The 20,767-nt window shown below is 46.6% G+C and overlaps 2 protein-coding genes and 1 pseudogene across 3 annotated transcripts; 2 read left to right on the top strand and 1 right to left on the bottom strand.

Moving 5' to 3' along the window:
* Positions 1–2,866: 2,866 nt before the first annotated feature.
* Positions 2,867–8,016, top strand: LOC125546302 (pseudouridine synthase and archaeosine transglycosylase (PUA) domain-containing protein). Of its 2 annotated transcripts, none has more exons than XM_087514365.1 (8): positions 2,867–3,004; positions 5,104–5,185; positions 5,302–5,369; positions 5,643–5,740; positions 6,389–6,525; positions 6,850–6,917; positions 7,304–7,367; positions 7,753–8,016. In XM_087514365.1, the coding sequence occupies exons 1-8, from the start codon at positions 2,994–2,996 to the stop codon at positions 7,768–7,770; spliced, it is 546 nt and encodes a 181-aa protein (XP_087370491.1). In that variant the 5' UTR covers positions 2,867–2,993; the 3' UTR covers positions 7,771–8,016. The 2 variants fall into 2 exon arrangements, with proteins under 2 accessions (XP_087370491.1, XP_087370490.1); XM_087514364.1 differs by lacking the exon at positions 2,867–3,004 and adding an exon at positions 4,664–4,840.
* A 1,031-nt stretch (positions 8,017–9,047) lies between these two features.
* LOC125546301 (eukaryotic translation initiation factor 4E-1) lies at positions 9,048–12,469 on the bottom strand. Its single transcript, XM_048710522.2, has 5 exons — positions 12,102–12,469; positions 10,652–10,817; positions 10,439–10,564; positions 9,405–9,470; positions 9,048–9,322 (listed from the first exon to the last, which is right to left on the bottom strand). Exons 1-5 carry the CDS (start codon positions 12,338–12,340, stop codon positions 9,272–9,274), a joined length of 648 nt encoding a protein of 215 aa, XP_048566479.2. The 5' UTR covers positions 12,341–12,469; the 3' UTR covers positions 9,048–9,271.
* A 186-nt stretch (positions 12,470–12,655) lies between these two features.
* LOC147982387 (uncharacterized) lies at positions 12,656–14,553 on the top strand (annotated as a pseudogene).
* The last annotated feature ends 6,214 nt before the right edge of the window (positions 14,554–20,767 follow it).

The following is a 20,767-nucleotide window of genomic DNA, read 5'->3' as shown; positions in this document are numbered from 1 at the left end:
TTAAAAAGAAAGGGCCATCGAGTGTCGAACCTATCATTGTTTTTATCCTGCCTATACCGCAGAATATTGAAGTCCCCCCAAGTAACATAGGGTGAGGATTTTCTCTGCCTATACCACAAGCCAGATAATGCAAAGCGGTTTATTCTGAACATAAATGAGCCGGATGTCAAAGACTTGTCAATACCCAACCTGCACATCAAGAAGGCATGCATTGACTGACTTGCAGGTCGGTGTGTGGCAGCACGGCCACAAGAAAGTAGCAGTGCATTATAATGTGGCCAAATCAACCACGTCAACAGTCCACTGGAGTCGACGTGGTTACTTTTCTTGTTCGTTGCCATGTATTCTTACTTGGATCAATTGTGACCATGAATTTCCACTATCAAGCCAATCATTAAAGAGGGAACTAAAAGAGAAGGCCTCCCAGCTGAGAAGTTCACCACATACCATATAATTGTCGCAAACTTGACAGGCCCACAAACTTGTAAGGCCCTTCCCAGTGCTCCAAGGTGTACCGGTGCTAAGGATGCCACATAGACAAAAAAAGTGATGTGGCAGAGCAATTAAAGAGGAAAGAGAGTATTACGGTGACCCCAGGAGGAAACGGTGCTAAGGCTGCTCATAGTGGGGAGTAATTTAGACTAGTAACATGTGCAAAACCATCATTTATTAAGATGTAGACTCATTTTGCCTTGGGATGTGTTATGTTACAGTAACATATTATGTTACTTCAACCATCTCTCTCCTTATTAAATACATGCCATGTAAGCAAACTTTTCTTGGGATGTGTTATGTTACTTGCTATGTTACTCCCACTATGACCAGCCTAAGCGCATGGACCTATGCAAAATGAGTATCAACCAATGCATGAAGGTGTTTTGGTGTTAGAACATTAAATGAGGAAGGCTTAGCTACAAATGTTAAGCACCAATGCATTGGGAAGAGTGGTTGCTAAGCTCTTTAATGCCTTTAGCACCCCACCTTAGCACCCATGCATTGGAAGAGGCCTAACAAGTGGCAAATATAGTGCTGTAAATTTGCAAATTATGCCACTTTGGTCACTGCAAAATTGGATTAGCTAAAATGTTTGACCAAAGTAATGTCCAAAATGCGGTGTCCAATGCTGATGAGTTTCTAATTTAGTGTATCAAGATTAATGATGATTTTATGAAGAACAACCTTATTTGCTTTGTGGAATAAGAATTGTTGGAGAAAATTCCTAATGAAGTAATAGTTGAACCTTTTGATGCTGTAAAGATTATCGTGGGATAAAACGAAAGGCAATGTGCCAGAGCTCCTCATTTGATAATGTTTTCTTTTCCTTTCAAATTGTAGGTTAGATTGTCAGAATAATATGCGGACATCCTCTTCTGGAACTTCACAATACGATATTGTCATATTGATATAAGTTAAATTTCCGTAAACGGTTAGTTTTGTTTCACTTTGCAATGAACTTGGTTACGTTGTTGAAAATGAAGTTACTATACCCAGATTTTAGTTTATAAGGATGCTTGCCTCATTGGTTTGTAATATGGCCAATTGGCCATACATTCTTGCTATCGCTCAAGTTTTTTCCTGGGTCCACCGCTCTATGGAGAGCTTTTGCTAGCTAGTGCGACCTCCGACAGGCAATGTATGGGAGGTGTTTGACGAAATGGCCAAAAGCCCCTTTATTCCTTTTCCTTTTTTGCTTTTCCTATAATAATACATAAATAAACTTAGAGAGTTTTTTTTTATGTAAACAAAATTTTCGCTGCTGTTTGTACAAGCTCCTGAATTTCAACAAGGTTGCTCCAGTGAGACTGAAGCCTAGAGGCGACAAGAATTCTGCTCACAACACATCGCACCGTTGGTGGATACAAAAGGAGGGTGCTAATTTTTACAGGGACTTTTCTTATTCCTATATTGAAGTTGTGTATGGGTTTATTTTACTAGGCCTTGGGCCTTCTAAAAGAAAAGGTTCATTGGAAACAAATAGGCACCTGTCAGTCGAGGGGGATGCTAATTCTCGCATATAGCGAACCGGATGATGCCCTCGCCTGAAGGACACACTAAATGGGCTGCCCCAATGCGGGAGCAGCACTGGCTCCCTAGTGAACGTTTATTTTTCTTGTTTTTATTACTTTTATTTATATTTTTTAAATGGAAACATATTTTGCTTAATTTTCTAAAACAGTTTTCATCGCACATTTTGGAAATGTTCATGCAGTGTAAAAAATGTTCGGGCGACTTTAAAAAAATGGTGGTTCCATTTAGAACAATTACTAGTTTAAAACAAGTGGTTCATGACTTTTTTGAAAATGTTTATATAATGTAAAAATAATATTCGTGTAATTCAAATTTCATTCCATTCACAAAAATGTACCGGGCATTCTGCAGAAAGGTTCACACATGTTTCAAAACTATGTTTGCGTAGTTTAAAAGAATGTTTTGTGCCATTATATAAATAAATCTTCAAAGTATTTTCGGAAAATATTTAACCTGCATTCAGGGAAAAAATGTTGAATATATGTATTTGAAAAGATTACATCATGTATTTAAAAATTGTTCAACTTGTATCAGAAAAATCTTACGCGTATCTAAAAAAACGTGCGATGTGTGTTGAAAAACTAGACACCCCTTGAAGAAAAAGGAGAAAACCAAAGAAAGAAACCCGAAGACGAATAAAGGAAAAATGAAACCGAGGAAGATACGCAGAAAAACCAAAGAAGCAAGCCGAAAACCGAAAGAACAAAACCGGGAGAAAAACCAGAGAAAACCGTGCGACCGGGCGGCCCAAGGGGACTCGCCATGTCGAGACCTGCCTGCCTGACATGTGGGTCCCGGCGTAACCTCCCACATCTCACCGGGGCCCACGCCGGAACCCTCTCTCCTCTCCCGACCTTTCTCTCTTCCCTTCTGCTCCAAATCGAGCCGCCCGCCGCCGCCGCCCCTCCGCGCCGATCTGCCGCTTCCCGCAACCACCGTCGCCGCGCCGCCGACCGCCGCTCACCATGTTCAAGAAGTGAGTACCCCCCCCCCCCCTCTCCGTCCAAACCCGTACGCCTAACAGCGGCCAAGTAGACGAGTGGCACTGGATTCAGAGGCGCCATTGCCGTCGTGGGAGAGAGCTAGAGAGGAGGGAGGGGCGCGTTCCGAACCAGAGGCTCGGGCTTGCTTTGCTCTGGCCATTACCAATCCCCGTTGGATTCAATGCAAAAATTGTGTACCCTGCCAAGCGCTAAGCACTAACCATGACAAAAACTGCCTCTTTTAGTTTTTATGCATGCTTGCCTCATTGCTTTATAAATATGGCCATACATTCTTGCACCCGCTCAAGTTTTTTCCTGGGTCCACCGATTTATGGAGAGCTTTCGCTAGCTAGTGCGACCTCCGACAAGCAATGTAAGGGAGGTGTTTGACTAAATGGCCAAAAGCCCCTTTATTCCTTTTCTTTTTTGTTTTCCCTATAATAATACAGAAATAAGCTTAGAGAGTTTTTTTATGTAAACGAAATTCCTGCCGCTCTTTGTACAAGCTCCTGAATTTCAACAAGGTTGCTCCAATGAGACTGAAACCTAGAGGCGACAAGAATTCTGCTCACAACACATCGCACCATCGGTGGATACAGAAGGAGGGTGCTAATTTTTACAGGACTTCTCTTGTTCCTATATTGAAGTTTTTTTAGACAATATTCCTATATTGAAGTTGTGTAAGGGTTTATTTTACTAGGCCTTGGGCCTTCTAAAAGAAAAAGTTCATTGGAAACAAATAGGCACACGTCAGTCGAAGGCGACGCATATATCGAGTCGGATGATGCCCTCGCCTGAAGGACGCCCTAAATGGGCCGGCCCAATGCAGGAGGAGCACTGGCTCCCCAGTGAACGTTTATTTTCTTGTTTTTATTAATTTTATTTATATTTATGAAATGGAAACGTATTTTGCATAATTTTGTAAAACAGTTTTCATCGCACATTTTTAAAATGTTCATGCAGTGTAAAAATTTATTCGTGTAGCTATAATAAATGTTGATAGCATAAAAGAAATGTTGACAGTTATTTTTTTACACCTTTCAACACAAAGTTTTTTTTTATATTTTTTGAACTTTTTATATAATGTAATGTTTTTGGATAATAAAAAAATCGTTCCATTAAAAAAATGTACGGGGCATTCTGCAGAAATATTCACATGTTTCAAAACAATCTTCATGACATTTAAAAAGTATTTTATATAATTAAGAAACATGTTTGCATAGTTTAAAAGAATGTTTTGTGCCGTTATATAAATGTTCAAAGTATATTCAAAAAAATATTTAACATGCATTCATGGAAAATGTTCAATATACGTATTTGAAATGACTACATCATCATGTATTTAAAAACTGTTCAACTTGTATCAGAGAAATGTTACGCGTATATTAGAAAAATGTACAATGTGTGCTGAAAAACTAGACATCCGTTGAAGAAAAAAAAGGAAAAACCCAAAGAAAGAGAGAGAGAGAAAGAAAACCGATGACGAATAAAGGAAAAATGAAACCGAGGAAGATACGCAGAAAAACCGAAGAAGCAAGCCGAAAACCGAAAGAACAAAACCGGGAGAAAAACCAGAGAAAACCGTGCGACCGGGCGGCCCAAGGGGACTCGCCATGTCGAGACCGGCCTGCCTGACATGTGGGTCCCGGCGTAACCTCCCACATCTCACCGGGGCCCACGCCGGAACCCTCTCTCCTCTCCCGACCTCTCTTTCTCTTTCCTTCTCCAGATCGAGCCGCCCGCCGCCGCCGCCGCCCCTCCGCGCCGATCTGCCGCTTCCCCCAACCACCGTCGCCGCGCCGCGGACCGCCGTTCACCATGTTCAAGAAGTGAGTACCCCCCTCCCCGTCTCCGTCCAAACCCGTACACCTAACAGCGGCCAAGTAGACGAGTGGCACTGGATTCAGAGGCGCCATTGCCGTCGTGGGAGAGAGCTAGAGAGGAGGGAGGGGCGCGTTCCGAACCAGAGGCTCGGGCTTGCTTTGCTCTGGCCATTACCAATCCCCGTTGGATTCAATGCAAAAATTATTGTGTACCCTGCCAAGCGCTAAGCACTAACCATGACAAAAGCTGCCTCTTTTTTTGTCCCTAGGTTCTCTTCCGAGGACATATCCGGGCAGAATCAGGTCAAGGCGTCTGTGCAGCGGAGGATCCGGCAAAGCATCGCCGAGGAGGTTATGTCAAAAATATCCGCATAGCCCTCTCTATTTATCACCTTTTGTTTCGGCTGCGGACCCTGCTATCTTCTTCTCTTCAGCTATACTGAAGTTAGCAAGTTTGTTTGTTGCAGTACCCTCTCCTCGAACCATTGCTGGAGGACATGCTTCCGAAGAAGTCGCCGATGATTGTTGTTAAATGGTCAGTGGTTCCCCATATTTCTGATTCAGCTTGCTTGATAGTCTGTTGAATTACCTTTATTGGTTAACATGCTTATTGCTTAATAGCCTGCCTTTGTTATGCCTGTGCTATGCTTCTGATATGCTGAGAGTTAAATTGGCTGTTTCCTATTTTTTTTCTACTTCTAGAAGCCAGAATAGGTTAGGTTGCATGTAATTGCTGGTAGATTAGATTGATGAGCAAAGACTACTTTAGCTTCTCCAAAGAACTAATGCAGTTGGTTTCTTTCCCTAGCCAAAATCATCTCAATCTTGTGGTGGTGAACAATGTCCCACTCTTCTTCAACATCCGCGATGGTCCATACATGCCAACCCTGCGCCTTCTTCATCAGTGTAATTTTCTTCACTCAAATTTTTCTGGCATGCCGTCGCTACATCTGTTTCTCCCCCGTGACGTACATCATTATCTATGGAATTTGCTTCTATTTTAATATGTTTGGGCTTGCCTATCTGTTAGAGAATTGGAGCACCATCATTCTTAACATTTACCTGTTGAAGAAAGAAAATGTCAACCAGAATGGAAATTATACGAGTTATTTGTAAACGCAGAACATCAAAATATCAAGAAACAAGAATGAGCAACTAGCTGCGGGCGCAACCCTTGTCAAAATCCATTTTTTTTCAGTTTCAGAACATATCATAGATGAAGTGCTGTAATATGGGCGTTTATAAAAGAATTAAACAATAGTGTGACCATTTGTGTACTGAGCAACAATACAAATTTGTGTAGATAATTTGTATACTATTCGCCCCTTTCTTGTCTTCTCTGAATAGCACATAGTAAGCCATATTTGCGTACAAATTTTCAAAAGCAAGTGTTCATGTTATAACATGTATATGTATGCCCCTGTTTTGTTTCCATTTTTTAAAAACTTCAAGATGCATGTTTTCAGCATGGGGTGCAGGGACAGCTAGTTGCGAAAAATCTGCATTCCAAAATACCCCCCTTTGTTTTGCTAATTTATGCTTGCATTTGATCAGATCCTAACATCATGAAGAAGTTCCAAGTGGACAGAGGTGCTATCAAGTTTGTTCTCTCTGGTGCCAACATAATGTGCCCTGGACTCACATCGCCTGGTGGTGTGTTGGACAATGAAGTCGAGGAGGAAACGCCAGTGGTACAAGACTAATCTTTTAAATTCCAGTTCATCCATTTATAGATACAGTACAAATGGAATCTCGTCTGCTTCAGTAGACTGTCATATCTAGCAACATAACATTGCTATATTTTAGTGTATTTGTTTCTATTATTTTCACATGAGTTAAATTTAGCTGTCTGCAGATTAGTGCACTTCACTAGTTCATAGTATTGTAATTATTTGATATTCGTTACTATGCAAGTATGCATCCTAATACACTTTAAAATGATGAAAGAGGTTCCTTCTCCTGAGCATGCCAACCACCAGACTAATTATTTATCTCTTCAAAACTATAATTGTCAGGCTATAATGGCTGAAGGCAAGCAACACGCATTGGCGATTGGATTCACAAAGATGTCAGCGAAAGACATGTAAGCTCATTTTTGAATTATTAATCACTAGTGGTGCTTCGAAGTCTCTACAGTCTCTAAATTATACTTGTGAAGCATGAACCTTGCGCTCATGGTTTTTTTTCCCCATCTTTTTTGACGTTTCAGTCAGGTTCCGTCCTAATGTTTCCAAATGAATGATAATATGTGTTAAAAAATTACATTTGTGGTGGTCTCCTTTGGTATTCCTTTATATCTTATACTATGTGATAGTACCTGCAAATTAAATCTCAACATAGCAGAACCTTATGCAGATGTACTGATAAACTTAAGCCTTCCTGAATATTACATCCCATACATTCTTTGCTAGTATCACGTCTTGCATTTGGCCGTGGATAATGCTGCTCCTAAATCCTGAGCTTTTGCAGAAGCACCATCAACAAAGGAATTGGAGTTGACAACATGCACTATTTGAATGATGGCCTGTGGAAGGTACTCTCTGCTTTTCCCTCTACCTTATGAAATACTCCCTCCGTTCCTAAATATAAGCCCTTTTAGAGATTCCAATATGGACTACATATGGAGCAAAATGAGTTACACTCTAAAATATGTCTATACATCTGTATGTAGTCCGTGTTGAAATCTCTGAAAGGGCTTATATTTAGAAACGGAGGGAGTAGTTGCTGTAATTGAAGCGCATATCAAGTGGCTTTGCCAGATTTGTGACAATTAGTACCAGATGGTGATTGACAGCCCTTTTACCATTGCAATTTGTTCATGATTGCCGCAGCAAGCTCCTTGGGGAGCAGAGGAGCAGAGATACAGTTGAAACGCAACACATGCTATTTTGCTCACTTTTGTTTTGTTCATTTGACAGATGGAGCGGCTTGAGTAGTAGGATCGCTGAGGGAAGCAGAATCCGCGGCAAGGCCATATGGAACTGTAACTAGGCGCATCATGTGTCGTTTTCGCATGGGAGAAATCTTAGTTACCTTAGTTTGGTACTATGCCGCCGCTGAGAACCTTGTATGATATGACACCATATGGCTGACCATTTACACTTTTACCAAAAACAGTTCAGAAGAACACCCTGTTGTTTATGATGCAGCGAAAACAGAAATATACACTGTTGTGAACTTTACTGTATTTGGTGTTTTATTTACTGTGGTTCTAAGGCACCGCGACCCCAAGCTGTCCTCTCGCCACATAAGCAGTAAATTCTCTGTAATTTCTTGTGACATACTCTCTCTGGTCCAAAATATGAAGTGTATCAATTTTCATGCAAATCAAACTTGTGTATGCTTGACCAGGATTATCTCTATACTAAAAAAAAATGTAAGATTCCCATTTCACCTTTCTTCCCATCACTTCTTCGTCCAACTTTTCATGTATTCTCTACTATTTAAAAAGAACGTAAGTTCACATTTCACCTTTCTTCTCACCACTCCTTCATCCAACTTTTCATGTACATGATAATCAATCACCTTAATTTACTTACCTTCTAAATGAATTCCACTTTAATTTACTTACCAAACTTCTAATCAAAGTATAAGAGCAACTCCAACGGGCCGACCCAAACGGACGGCGATTTCGTCCGCCTTTTGTCCGTTTGGGTCGGCCGTCCGCCCGGTCAGAATTTGATGAACATTTATTTACACAATCACATTATTATTGACAGCTAAATCACAAGCTAACGTACTAGAATATTTATATCCCGTTCCAACGCACGGGCATTGTTCTATAGAATAAAATATCAACAACTACAATATAAAATAAATAAAATATAAGAATGCTTTTATGGTACAAATTTGGTACTGTAGATGTTGATATTTTTTTTAGAAAAACAAGGTGAAAAAACAGTTACATATTATACCTCTGTTCAAAATTACTTGTCACAAAAATGAATAAAAATAGATGTATCTAGAACCAAAATATGCCTAGATACGTTCATTTCTCCGACGAGTAATTCCTGATGGAGGGAATTTCTCCAACGAGTAATTCCGGATTGAGGGAGTATGTTCGAACGGAGGGAGTATGAACTCTGTAACTCCAACCATAACATCTAGGTTTGGAATGACACATAATTGAGCAATCTTCTGCACTGAAACCATCTTAAGTCCAAGATGGACAAAGCAGTAGTGTAAACACTGCGGCAGCTCAAACAGTTATCGCTTCTCATAAAATAACTCTTCATAAATTAAAATGTGTCTTATGGAGTACAACGACGACAAACACAACGATGTTAGATTATGTCTTCCAAGCAATTCACAGCAAACACATAATATCGGAAAATAGCATCCGCCCGCTACAAGCTAAGCTATCCCAGGAGAAACCTTCTTGCGTCCAAGAGTAGGCAGGCCTGCTGTGGAAGCTCTCAGGATCAACGAGTCACGGGATCAAACAGTGTAGCGGTTCTTGGGGCCTTTGTCAGACCTCTTTGCATCCTCCTGCAAACAAGCAGAAAGAGACGGTGTCAGACGGTGACAGCAAAGACACAATGCAATCCAGGCTCAAGTGCAAGCGACTCACATGAACAATGAACCCAATGGAGTCCTTGTAGTCCAGAAACTCCTTCCACTGCTTGCCAATGCTTATCTGGTAAATAAAATAGGAAATATGCTCAGAAACTAATAAACGCTGATTGGCTGGAAATGATACAAACAGAAACTAGACAGTACATATGCTCATGTATCCACAGCGGCACAGAAAACAAAACCGTTAATAGTACTCCCTCACCTATTTGTACTTCACAAATAGGTGATAGAATTTACCCAGGTACCCTCTGATGATTGATTTAGAATGACGTGGGAGTATTTTGCATAATGCTAATGAATGAGTGCATATGAGAGAAAATAAATAGAACTATGCTGGGGGAATAAGAACATTTATCAATGGAGCTTCAAATAAACATGTCTTGCCATCCAATGGAGTATAAAGATCTACTAAATGTATCACACTTTATGATGCTACAGAGTACACTGTCAACAAATGCTAACACAATTAAATGCTTACACAAGGAGTTGACATAAAAATATAGCCGGAGAATAAGACAGACAAATGAGCGTATGTTGCAAGAAGAGTTGAAATAGCTTAGGAGTTACGTAGCACAGCTGGAATATTTGGTTGAAATAGTGAAACTTTCTTCTAATACAAACTTATTTTGGGGAAAGAAGACATAGAAACACAGTAAACCGGAAGATAACAGGTCAAGTTTCATCAACAATGTTCTGTTGTTCAAGGTATACTGCATACATCCTTTCAGGAATACAAGTTAATTCAATTATGCACATGAAATGGGAACATTGCATACATACTGACATTTAGCACAATCACACTGTAAAGGGCTACACAGTCAGGTCAACCTTTTTATATGCAGGTCACAATATTATTATGCATGCTTATGTCTACGATGTTGTAAACTACATGGCTGTTGCCTGTAATCAAAGAACAGTTTTATATTATACTCCCTCCGTCCCAAAATATAAGAATGTTTTTAACACTAGCATAGTGTCAAAAACGCTCTTATATTCTGGGACAGAGGGAGTACATTTTATAATACATACCTGAGCAGCTTCATTGGCAGCATTTTTAGTCCAGATAGCTACTCTTTCCTGTTTCTGACGCACACTAACGACAGCTCCACAAATTTCGTCACCAAAGTCGAATTGTTCACCAATCATTGCCAGCAACTAAACATAATATTTGTGAAAAGGGAATCAGGGTGGAAGTTAGAGAAAAGATAATTCTGCAACAAAAACAATGCAAAAGATCCTTACAGTATGCAACCAGAATGTGTCAGATTTCCCTCTGCCACAACTGATGGTCCATTTACCGCCATTGGCACAAATGGGATCTTCCCATTTAGGCTCAATCTTATTCTTGAAGCAGTGGAAGTCGGCTCCCACATTCAACTTGCTAGGGTTATGTATATTGTTGTAAAGGCTGAAATACCACTCAACTTGTTAGACACAAAAGGAATATATCAACAGATAATATCAAAAGCTCAAAACAAATGAAAATGCTAATTAAATTATCAACACAAACATAATCAAATATCTAAAGCAAGCTATTAGCACGAAAGAAATCATCCTGAAATATATTTCATGAGTATGATAGATAATCTGGTGAACAGGTTAAGGCAAGCTACAGTGTCAGGCAATACAAACTATTCAGCAGCTTAATGGACTATCTCGAATCTGTGAACATGGCATGCTTGCAGGTGGCTGAAAATTTCTCATAGAACTAGATCCATTAACATAAGTATATTTTTAGTTAATATAAACTACTCCCTCCGTCCCATAATGTATAGACATTTTTACAAGCTATGTTAGCTTGTAAAAACATCTTACATTATGGGACGGAGTAGTAGCTTTTAGAGGTGTCAAGTATGAGTACCATATTACACAAACTTAACCTACAGAATTTCTTAAGACTACAATAGAACATTGAGTATTCTAAGTAATCTTAGCTGTATGTAACACTAGTTCCTCCTAAAGTCAACATAAATATCTCGAAAAAACTTATGAGTGCGTCTTGCGTCAACTTAAGATGAATGGCTTGCAAGGAAACTAACTTACTGTCTTCGGGTATCCTTCATTGTTAGGAACAATGGGCTAATTCAAGACAACTGAATTTACACATATAGAATTATCATTCTTAAAACCGAAGCCTAAAATAAAAAAATTCTTCAATGTACACCTAGACAACCAGAACAAAAAAAAACAGCATAACACACGACAGTACAACGACGTGTCCATCAAATAATCATGGTGACAGTAATAATGAATGAATACAGTATGAATTACTATTAGGCATCAACAAGTAGCAAGCTTGAAGATATGCATCATTCAGAACACGGTGTCCACTTCCTGCCTATGAAACATGGTGCTGTTATACAAGCCTCCTCGTAATCTCAAACCCAGACGTGCGCACCGGACAAAACGCTACAACGCTTTCAATTGCAAGCTACAAGGAAACCCTGGCCGCTTTTAACCACTAACCACGGCGCTGCCCCTCATAGATGAACCGCGACAAACTGACCAACGCAAAAATAATGGCTACCTGCCTATCCCCAATCGCATCCACTAAACCTAGCACATCGACAGGAACAAAATTTCACCCACCCAGCCACCGCAGCGACGCCAATCTTAGGGGAGAGGATCCAATCGGACCACATAAACGAGAGGGGGATCGGGTTGGGGATGAGGGGAGGGAGGGAGGCGGTACCCCCAGAAGTCCTCGACGGTGGAGAAGGTGTGGATGGGGTGGATGGTGCTCCCCCAGGCCACCTGCCTGGACTTGCCCTGCGGGTTGTCGAACCAGAAGGTCCAGGCGTTCTCGAGCGGGTGGGCGGTGATGCGCCCCGCCGCCGCGGCGGAGGAGCCGTCTCCGTCGTCCGCGATCTCCCCCTCCTCCCTCTCCTCCGCGCCCGCCGACGCGGGCCTCGTCTCCGTGTCCTCGGTCATCCCTGCGGCGGCGGTGGGTGGCGGCGGCGGGAAAGTCGCGGGCTTTTCTAGGGCGGGCGGCGCGAGCGGGGAGAGCAGGCGACGGCGGCGGTGGTGAGGTCTGGTCTCGCCTTCGCCCAGATGGAGACTAGTAGTAGTAGAAAAACGAAGGGGCGGAGTGGGCCGAGCTGGGCCGGGCCCAGAAGCAAAGCCTATCGAAGCCCAATCGTCGTGTCCGCTTAGGTTTGTCACCGACCTCTTATATACAGTTTGTCTCGTCGGCCGAACAATAAACGATTATTACAATCGTGCAGGCGCACGCACACGGACACAAAGATGGAGGAGGAGCCGACGCACAAGGCAGCTGCCGGCGACGACGGCGGCAGCAGCATCGAGGGCTGGACCGTGACGGCGGTGGCGGAGAGGTGGTCAATTCTCCCTGACGATATTCTCAGCGACTCGCGAACAGCGTCGACCGTGTCCGCCTTGCTGCCGTGTCCACCCGTGGCTGATCCTTAATCCGGGGAGCAACGATAAGGGGAAGCACGTGTACTGCGTTGAGGACGTACGGCATCATCCTCTCGCGCTTCTGGTTTCCGGATGAGGCCGTCGGCGGGCGCATCGTTGGCGGCCACGATGGTGGATGGGCCGCCATCTCGGAAGCTCCGAGGATAGTGAACCTTTTCTCTGGTGGTGTCGAGGTGCCGCTCTCGGCGAAGCAAAGGAGTATCATCCGTTTACGCCCGCGCGCCAACCTGTTTGTTCCGCTGAAGGTAATATTCTCCGAGCCGCCCACCTCGAGCGGCTGTATCCTCGCTGCCATCATCGGCAGGTCTGAAGTCGCAATCTGTGGGCCAAGTCTGCATGGACGCCACAAGGATTTGCTGGGACGACGGTCTTGGATATTGCCTTTTGCAACGGCCATCTTTATTGCCTCGTATTAGAAACGATGAATATCGTTAGGTTTGAGGTTGGCTTAATCAAAAATGGCGTGTTCAAAGGTGATCCTCAATGGTTGGATATACATGACCGGTGGTTGTACTTGCAGGGTGATGGTGATCCGGATGAGTGTGTCGTGTATATTATCGAGCTAGGTGGCAAGATCATGATAGCGACAAGGAAGAAAAGACGATGGGATTGGCGGTCACCCAACAATAGGGGGCATTTTTTCATGGTTTTCAAGTTAGTTGATGTCGGACATGGCGCGTATATATTGGAACATGTGAAGAGCCTATGCGACCAAGCCTTATTCTTGGGGTCGACGTGTGAGCATGGAAGTCCGCAGAGAAACCACATCTACTACTCCCACCATCGTTGCTACCCACAAAAAGATTGTTTGCCCGAGGACGCCAAGGTGTTCTTGACGAGTATGGACAGTGATGGTTGTCATGTGTACTACAAGAAAGATGAAAGTGTTGACAAAGATGAGGAGGGCATCACGTGAGTGGGGCACTATGTGTCGGGCGGTGATAAAATATCCTCCCATGTGGCCTTTTCCTCCGGATCTCTAGCAAAGTTTTGTTTTGGTCCTGCTTCTCCTATTTTCTTGTTTCGTGTTTTTTTTACCTGAAAACAATTAATTCATCGAGCATGCGAGGAGCTTGCATCATTTATGTATTTCTTTAGACCCTTGTGTGTTTGGTTGATCTAATGTAGAATAATTATCATACACATAAGGACAAGTCGAGATTCATGTGACCTTTTTGAATGATTTGAAGATTGCTGACCGCGCCTGCTGTGCGAGAAGATTCATGTGGCTGACACATCGTGACACAACTTTAGAGAAGCGTGATTTTTCTTTTATTTTTGTTGAAGAAGATTACATTGATCGCTGTTTCTTTTGCATTTTCTTTCAAGGCGTGTTACTCTTTTTTTTCTTATAACCAATATATGTAGAAGTAGCTGATTCTTTTTTAGGGGAAGTGGCTGATTTTGTTATATGTACTAGCGGGGTGGACGGCGCGGTGCACGCCGTGGGCGTTAGATGCCCTTGCGGTTGCTCTGGGTGCTGTTTAAAGTGTTTTATACTTAGTGTCAAATGTTTTCCTGTTGGGCATGTGAAGCTATATCTGCGTACTTTCTATCTTTCTCTTTTTGGTCTGGAAGGAGATAGATGGATCGCAATGAAAGCTACAACAATGGTGGCTTCTCTTGGGTTATGCTGGACACAGATTTGAGAAAATTAAACATTTAAAGTAGGCAAACAAGTCACTGATTTCATTGTAATTGCCTCCTCAGGCGCATATGGTTTCTTTTCCTTGGCACCCTTGGCGAAAAGAAAATGCCCCCGGGAAGTCCAATTCATGTCTTAAACTTTTATATTCAAAATATGAAGACTTTGCTTCCCAACAACCCAAGAATCATAGGGCTTCAGAGATCTAGAGCAAGATATGAAATCGAGTTCTATAATCGGCACCGATGAATAAAAGGAGCACATTCGATTCAAAATTTCGTGAGCGGGACCAAAGTGCCCGGCCCCCGCGCCGCTCCTTCCCCGGGAGCGACACGGGCAGCGACCCCTGCGCCCCCGCCCCCCCACCCCCCCCCCCCCCCCCCCCCCGCGCGCGCGCGCAGCCTCCGCCCTCTAGGCTCCTTCTCTTCCTCGCCGTCGCCGGTGGCCTCCGGCAGGCAAAGCCTGTGCGGAGCCGGCGGCGGCGGGGCACTCTCTGGTTGCAGTTCGCTTGGGAGAAAGGGGATCTCGCGCGCGGATTGCGGCTTTCCGGTGCTCGGCTCCGGGGCGGCGTCCTCGTGCGGCGGAGGTGGTCTTCGGCGCACGGAGCTGCGGCTGGTCGTGGCGGTGGGCGCGCCGTTGCGGGCGTGCGGTCGCTGGCGTTCGTGCGGTCCAGATCTGGGACCTCGCGGGCCGCGGCTGGCGCGGACGGTGGTGCGGGTAGGAGGCGGCGGCCTTGGTCCGAGCTCCGGCGCGGCCTGGGCGTGGACGGCGTGCTCGCGGCGACTCCGGATGCGCGCGTGGGGCGCGGACCGGCGGCCGACGCGGCGGCTGCTGGAGCGCGTCGGGCGCGACAACTGGTAGGCTTGGCGGGCGGTGGCGTGACCGAATCGGTCCGCGGCGGTGCGGCCGGATCTATGTCCAAGCGTGGGCCTTGGTCGCTGGTCTGCCGTCGGCACGGTGGCGGGTGCGACTCGTCGGCAGCTGGGTAGATCCGCCGGGATTCTACCCTTGTCTGGTCCTTAGACAGCGCGAGCAACTCCGGGGGAAACCCTAGATCTCCTTGGGATCGAGCGATGGCGGCGCTTTTGCATCGTAGTCCCTCTTTAGGGCATTGTTTTGGAGTTTGCTCCGGTTGAAGGGACCAACGACGTTGGCGGCGCACGTCTGGTGGAGCAACTGCTGATGAAAATCGCGCCGACTACGGTCATGGCGGATGATGGCGGCGTCTTAGATGTCGTTCCCTTGTCGAGGCATCGTCATTGCAGTCTGTGTCATCAGGCTCGGGATGCTCCGGGGGAAACCCTAGATCTGTGTCTTCCGGATCGGACGATGATGGCGTTTTATCGCTTTCCCTTCTAGGGGCATCGTTTTGGAGTAAGTGCTGGCTGGGGGATGGTGGAGCGGTGCTTCATCTCACACATTGATGACGGCGGATATCGGCGGCATGGTGCTGTGAAGGCTCGGCGTCCGATGCACGGAGATGGACTCGCGCAGGAGGAGGTTACTGTCTGGCGTCATGGTGGCGTCGATGACAGAGTGGCCAGACAAGGTAGAAGCCTCAATATGATCTGAAGACGGACCTGTGGAAGATGACGGCGACGACACACGAGTGCGTCTGACCGGATTGTGCCCCAGACCCGGTATGTGGCGCGGCTGGGGATTCTGAATGAGTGTTTCGGTTTTCGGCTTTTAATGTTAGGCTTAGGTGAGTGGTTTGGGTAGTGGCCCAGCTAGCATCCCTTCATCATTTTGGATAGGAGTAGCGGCATATATTGCCAAAATGGTGGATTCAGGCACATTGTTGTAATACTTTATAAGGTCCTCGAGAATAATCAATAAAGTGGCCGTATGCATCTCCCAGATGCAGAGGCCGGGGGTCATCCTCCTTTTCTAAAAAAAAGTATTTACGAACACTTACATATATACCCGCAAAAAAGAAAGAACACATACACAATGGAGTACATATATGTAAAAGTAGCTGATTCTTTTTTTTGTCAGGGAAGAAGAAGCGGCGGCGGGTAGTAGACAGACGAAGGGGCGGAGTGGGCCGGGCTGGGCCGCCCGCGGACAAGCCTGTGGAATGCCCATCGTCGTGGTGGCCTGTTAGGTGGTCGGTCACGCGCACGCACACGTACGTGCAGAACCTCATGTAGTTTGTTGTCTCGTCAGTAGACCTGGCCCTCCTCCGGGCCGGGCCGGGCTTCGGGCCGGGCCTGACCAAGCCCGAGGTAGAAAACTCAGGCCCGAGCCCGGCCCAGCCCGGCCGTCGGGCCTAGTTTTCAGGCCCGAGCCCGGCCCATCACAGCAAAAAACACGTTGGGCCTCGGGCCTCGGGCCGGGCCTCTTCAGTAAATGACATAAACAGCGGGCTCAGGCCCGGCCCGACCTAGTCTTCGGGCTCAAAACCTAGGCCCAGCCCGGCCCGGGAGCAGCGTCGGGCCGGGTCAGGCCGGGCTGTTCGGGTCGGGCCGGGCTGTTCGGGTCGGGTGGCCCATGGCCGGACTACTCGTCGGCCGATCTAATCTAGGCCACGGAAATGGAGGAGCCGACGCAAACGGCCGCCGACGGCAGCATCCCGACGGCGGCGACGGAGCGGTGGTCCGCCCTCCCGGGCGATCTCCTCAGCGTAATCTACCTCAGGCTTGTCGCCGGCCCGATTGCCGACCGGCTAAGCTTCGCCGCCGTGTGCGGGTGGTGGCGCGCCGTCGCCTCGATGCACCCGCCGCGCCGTCTCATCCCGTGGCTGGTCCTCGACCCGGGCGGCAGCGACAGGGCGAAGCACACGTGCTGCCTCGAGGACGGCGTCGTCCTGCCGCCGCGCTTCCGGTTCCCTGACGAGGCCGTCGGCAGGTGCATAGTAGGCGGCCAGCGGCTGGGTCTCCTTCTTGGAAGCCCCTCTGAGGATCGTCAACCTCTTCTCCGGCGCCGAGGTGACGCTCTCCCCGAAACAGAGGAGGATCGTCCGTTTGCGAAACAGAGGAGGATCCTTGGTTGACGACCGGTTTGTTCCGTTCAAGGTGATATTCTCCTCGCCGCCAGGGACGGAGCCAGGATTTAGATATGAGGGGGGCGAAAAGCTAACATTCACAAAAGTCACGAAACATTTTTGTTGATCAAAGGGGCGACACGGCCCCATTTTCATTACGAAAATGTAGTGAGATACATCTGTCTCCATTGTTAACTCTCAGATAGTGTTGACGATCATTAAAATGTATATATGAAACTACAAAAGAATGTTATATTTCTGTTAACTTAAATTGAGCTGTACAACCACTAGGGTTGAACAAGTTGATAATGTGAATTTTACAACTATTTTTCCTTATCAATATAGACAATCATGTAATGTCTAAAAAACCGTCTCCATTCTGTTTTGAAAACATCTATAGCGAAAAAAGCTTGTTCAATTCGGTTGTCGCGGTACACATCAAATGAAGGATCAACCATAGTAGTTTTATTTGTTTAAAATAATCCAACGATTTAATTGGCAAGTGAAGACAAGATTTTTAGGTTTAGATGGTTGCAAACATCCAGCTAGAAATGGGCAAGTTTAGACTCAAATTGAGGCCGTTCTTCACTAGAAAAGACTACATGATACGGAAATCCATCACGGTGCATATATTAGACACGTAAAATAGCACAAACTGTCAACAGCCCTATTTTGTAGGCACTTATTGACCAGACTAAGATCATAATGACCCCCCGGCGACTAAGATCATAACTGTCAACAGCTCGGGGCGACGCGGGCGGCGACACAACCCTAGCCGCCGAACCCCGTCCGCCTCCCTCCCACTCCTCGCCGCCGCCAGAGGGGTTGCCGGCGAAGGCTGCGCGACTACCAGGGAAGGCGGCGGCGAGGCCTTGCTGCTTCGTCTTCTCGCGGAGGACTTTGGAAGCCGAGGCGGCGGCCTCGGGCGGTGCGGCTTGGCTGTGCGGGCGGCAAGCGGTGGAGGCGTCGGGCGCAGGTCGCGTCGGGTGGCCTGGTGCCCCTGGCTGAGAGTCAGATCTGGAGGTCCTTCCTCCCCCTTCCTTCGCCTTTCCCCACTGGATGTGGTCTGTGGCGGTCGCTGGTCGCCGGATCCAAGGAAGGTGGGGACGCCGGAGGTGCGAGATCGGTCCGAGAGAAATCTTTGGTCGGCTTTCCGGTCACGACGGCGGCGACGCCTGCTGGCGCCGTTACCCTTCTCGGAGGCGTCGTCAAGGTTCGATCCCCGCTCCCTCCCTTCTCATACCCGGGTGAAAACCTTAGCCAGTTATGGGCTTGGCGGCAGCGGCGCGGCATCCGCGCCGTCACCCTGCTGAAGGTGCCTTCTTGGGCGAGTTGGGGGTGTGCACTGGCGTTTCGATGTGGTTTTCCGGCGAGCAGCAACATGGCAGTTGGAGGTAGCGCCGGGATGCCAATTTTCACAAGATTAGCTCCTTGTTATTGTCTTGTAGACCGGCCGTGTGTGTGTGCTTGCGGATGCGTCAGCGCCATTGCCATGGTAGGGAAGGGGATAGGGTTCCTCTCCCAGTGAGCAGCAACACGGTGTGGGTGGTCTGGACATTATTTCATTGAGCATTGATCTTATCTCAGCTACGGTCGCTATTCAACTCTGCTATTTGTTCCATTGGCGTCCTGGTCCTTCAGCAGCCTCGTTTCTTCGTGTATGAACCAGTGGGCTATGGTCGGGCTCTTCTTCTGGCGATCTTTGCTCAGTGGTTTGGTCATGCTGAGAAGCTCCCAAGGTGCTCCAGAATATTTACCGTTCCTTGCTCTAGGGTGAGCTGCTCCAATTTGCAACGGTCCGGCGCCCTTCGATCCAGGGTGAGGGGCAGGGGTTGTTGGAAATATGCCCTAGAGGCAATTATAGAAGGCATTATTATTATATTTCCTTGTTCATGATAATTGTCTTTATTCATGCTATAATTGTGTTATCCGGAAATCGTAATACATGTGTGAATAACAGACACCAACATGTCCCTAGTGAGCCTCTAGTTGACTAGCTCGTTGATCAATAGATAGTCATGGTTTCCTGACTATGGACATTAGATGTCATTGGTAACGAGATCACATCATTAGGAGAATGATGTGATGGACAAGACCCAATCCTAAACATAGCACAAGATCGTATAGTTCGTTTGCTAGAGTTTTCCAATGTCAAGTATCTTTTCCTTAGACCATGAGATCGTGTAACTCCCGGATACCGTAGGAGTGCTTTGGGGTATGCCAAACATCACAACGTAACTGGGTGAATATAAAGGTAGACTACGGGTATCTCCGAAAGTGTCTGTTGGGTGACATGGATCAAGACTGGGATTTGTCACTCCGTATGACGGAGAGGTATCGCTGGGCCCACTCGGTGATGCATCATCATAATGAGCTCAAAGTGACCAAGTGTCTGGTCACGGGATCATGCATTACGGTACGAGTAAAGTGACTTGCCGGTAACGAGATTGAACGAGGTATTGGGATACCGACGATCGAATCTCGGGCGAGTAACATATCGATAGACAAAGGGAATTGCGTACGGGATTGATTGAATCCTCGACATCGTGGTTCATCCGATGAAATCATCGTGGAGCATGTGGGAGCCAACATGGGTATCCAGATCCCGCTGTTGGTTATTGACCGGAGAGTCGTCTCGGTCATGTCTGCTTGTCTCCCGAACCCGTAGGGTCTACACACTTAAGGTTCGGTGACGCTAGGGTTGTGAAGATATGTATATGCAGTAACCCGAATATTGTTCGGAGTCCCGGATGAGATCCCAGACGTCACGAGGAGTTCCGGAATGGTCCGGAGGTAAAGAATTATATATAGGAAGTGCTGTTTCGGGCATCGGGACAAGTTTCGGGGTCATCGGTATTGTACCGGGACCACCGGAGGGGTCCCGTGGGCCGACCGGGTGGGGCCACCTGTCCCGGGGGGCCACATGGGCTGAAATAGGAGGGAACCCAGCCCATAGTGGGCTGGGGCGCCACCCCCTATAGGCCCATGCGCCTAGGGTTCCACCATGGAAGAGTCCATGTGGTGGAAGGCACCCCTAGGTGCCTTGGGGGGGAGGGAAACCTCCCCTTGGCCGCCGCCCCCCCCTAGTAGATCTCATCTACTAGGGCCGGCGCCCCCCTGGCACCCCTATATATAGTGGGGGGGAGAGGAGGGATTTTACACCAGCCCCTGGCGCCTCCATCTCCCCCCGTTACGTCTCTCCCTCGTAGTCTTGGCGAAGCCCTGCTTCTGTGACGCTCTGCATCCACCACCACGCCGTCGTGCTGCTGGATCTTCATCAACCTCTCCT

Source organism: Triticum urartu, chromosome 3A, assembly GCF_056163025.1.
Source record: "Triticum urartu cultivar PI428250 chromosome 3A, HENAU_Tu73, whole genome shotgun sequence".
In the NCBI taxonomy this organism is placed as follows: Eukaryota; Viridiplantae; Streptophyta; class Magnoliopsida; order Poales; family Poaceae; genus Triticum; species Triticum urartu.
The sequence above is the reverse complement of the archived record's forward strand: the minus strand, read 5'-3'. Positions and strand labels throughout refer to the sequence as shown.

Coding starts and splice junctions, on each gene's coding strand:
- LOC125546302 (XM_087514365.1), top strand. Junction 5,370..5,642: donor CCGATGATTGTTGTTAAATG/GTCAGTGGTTCC, acceptor TTCTTTCCCTAG/CCAAAATCATCTCAATCTTG. Junction 6,526..6,849: donor TCGAGGAGGAAACGCCAGTG/GTACAAGACTAA, acceptor TATAATTGTCAG/GCTATAATGGCTGAAGGCAA.
- LOC125546301 (XM_048710522.2), bottom strand. CDS start 12,340: ATGACCGAGGACACGGAGACGAGGCCCGCGTCGGCGGGCGCGGAGGAG. Junction 9,471..10,438: donor CTGCCAATGAAGCTGCTCAG/GTATGTATTATA, acceptor TTTATTTACCAG/ATAAGCATTGGCAAGCAGTG. Junction 9,323..9,404: donor CCATTGGGTTCATTGTTCAT/GTGAGTCGCTTG, acceptor GCTTGTTTGCAG/GAGGATGCAAAGAGGTCTGA.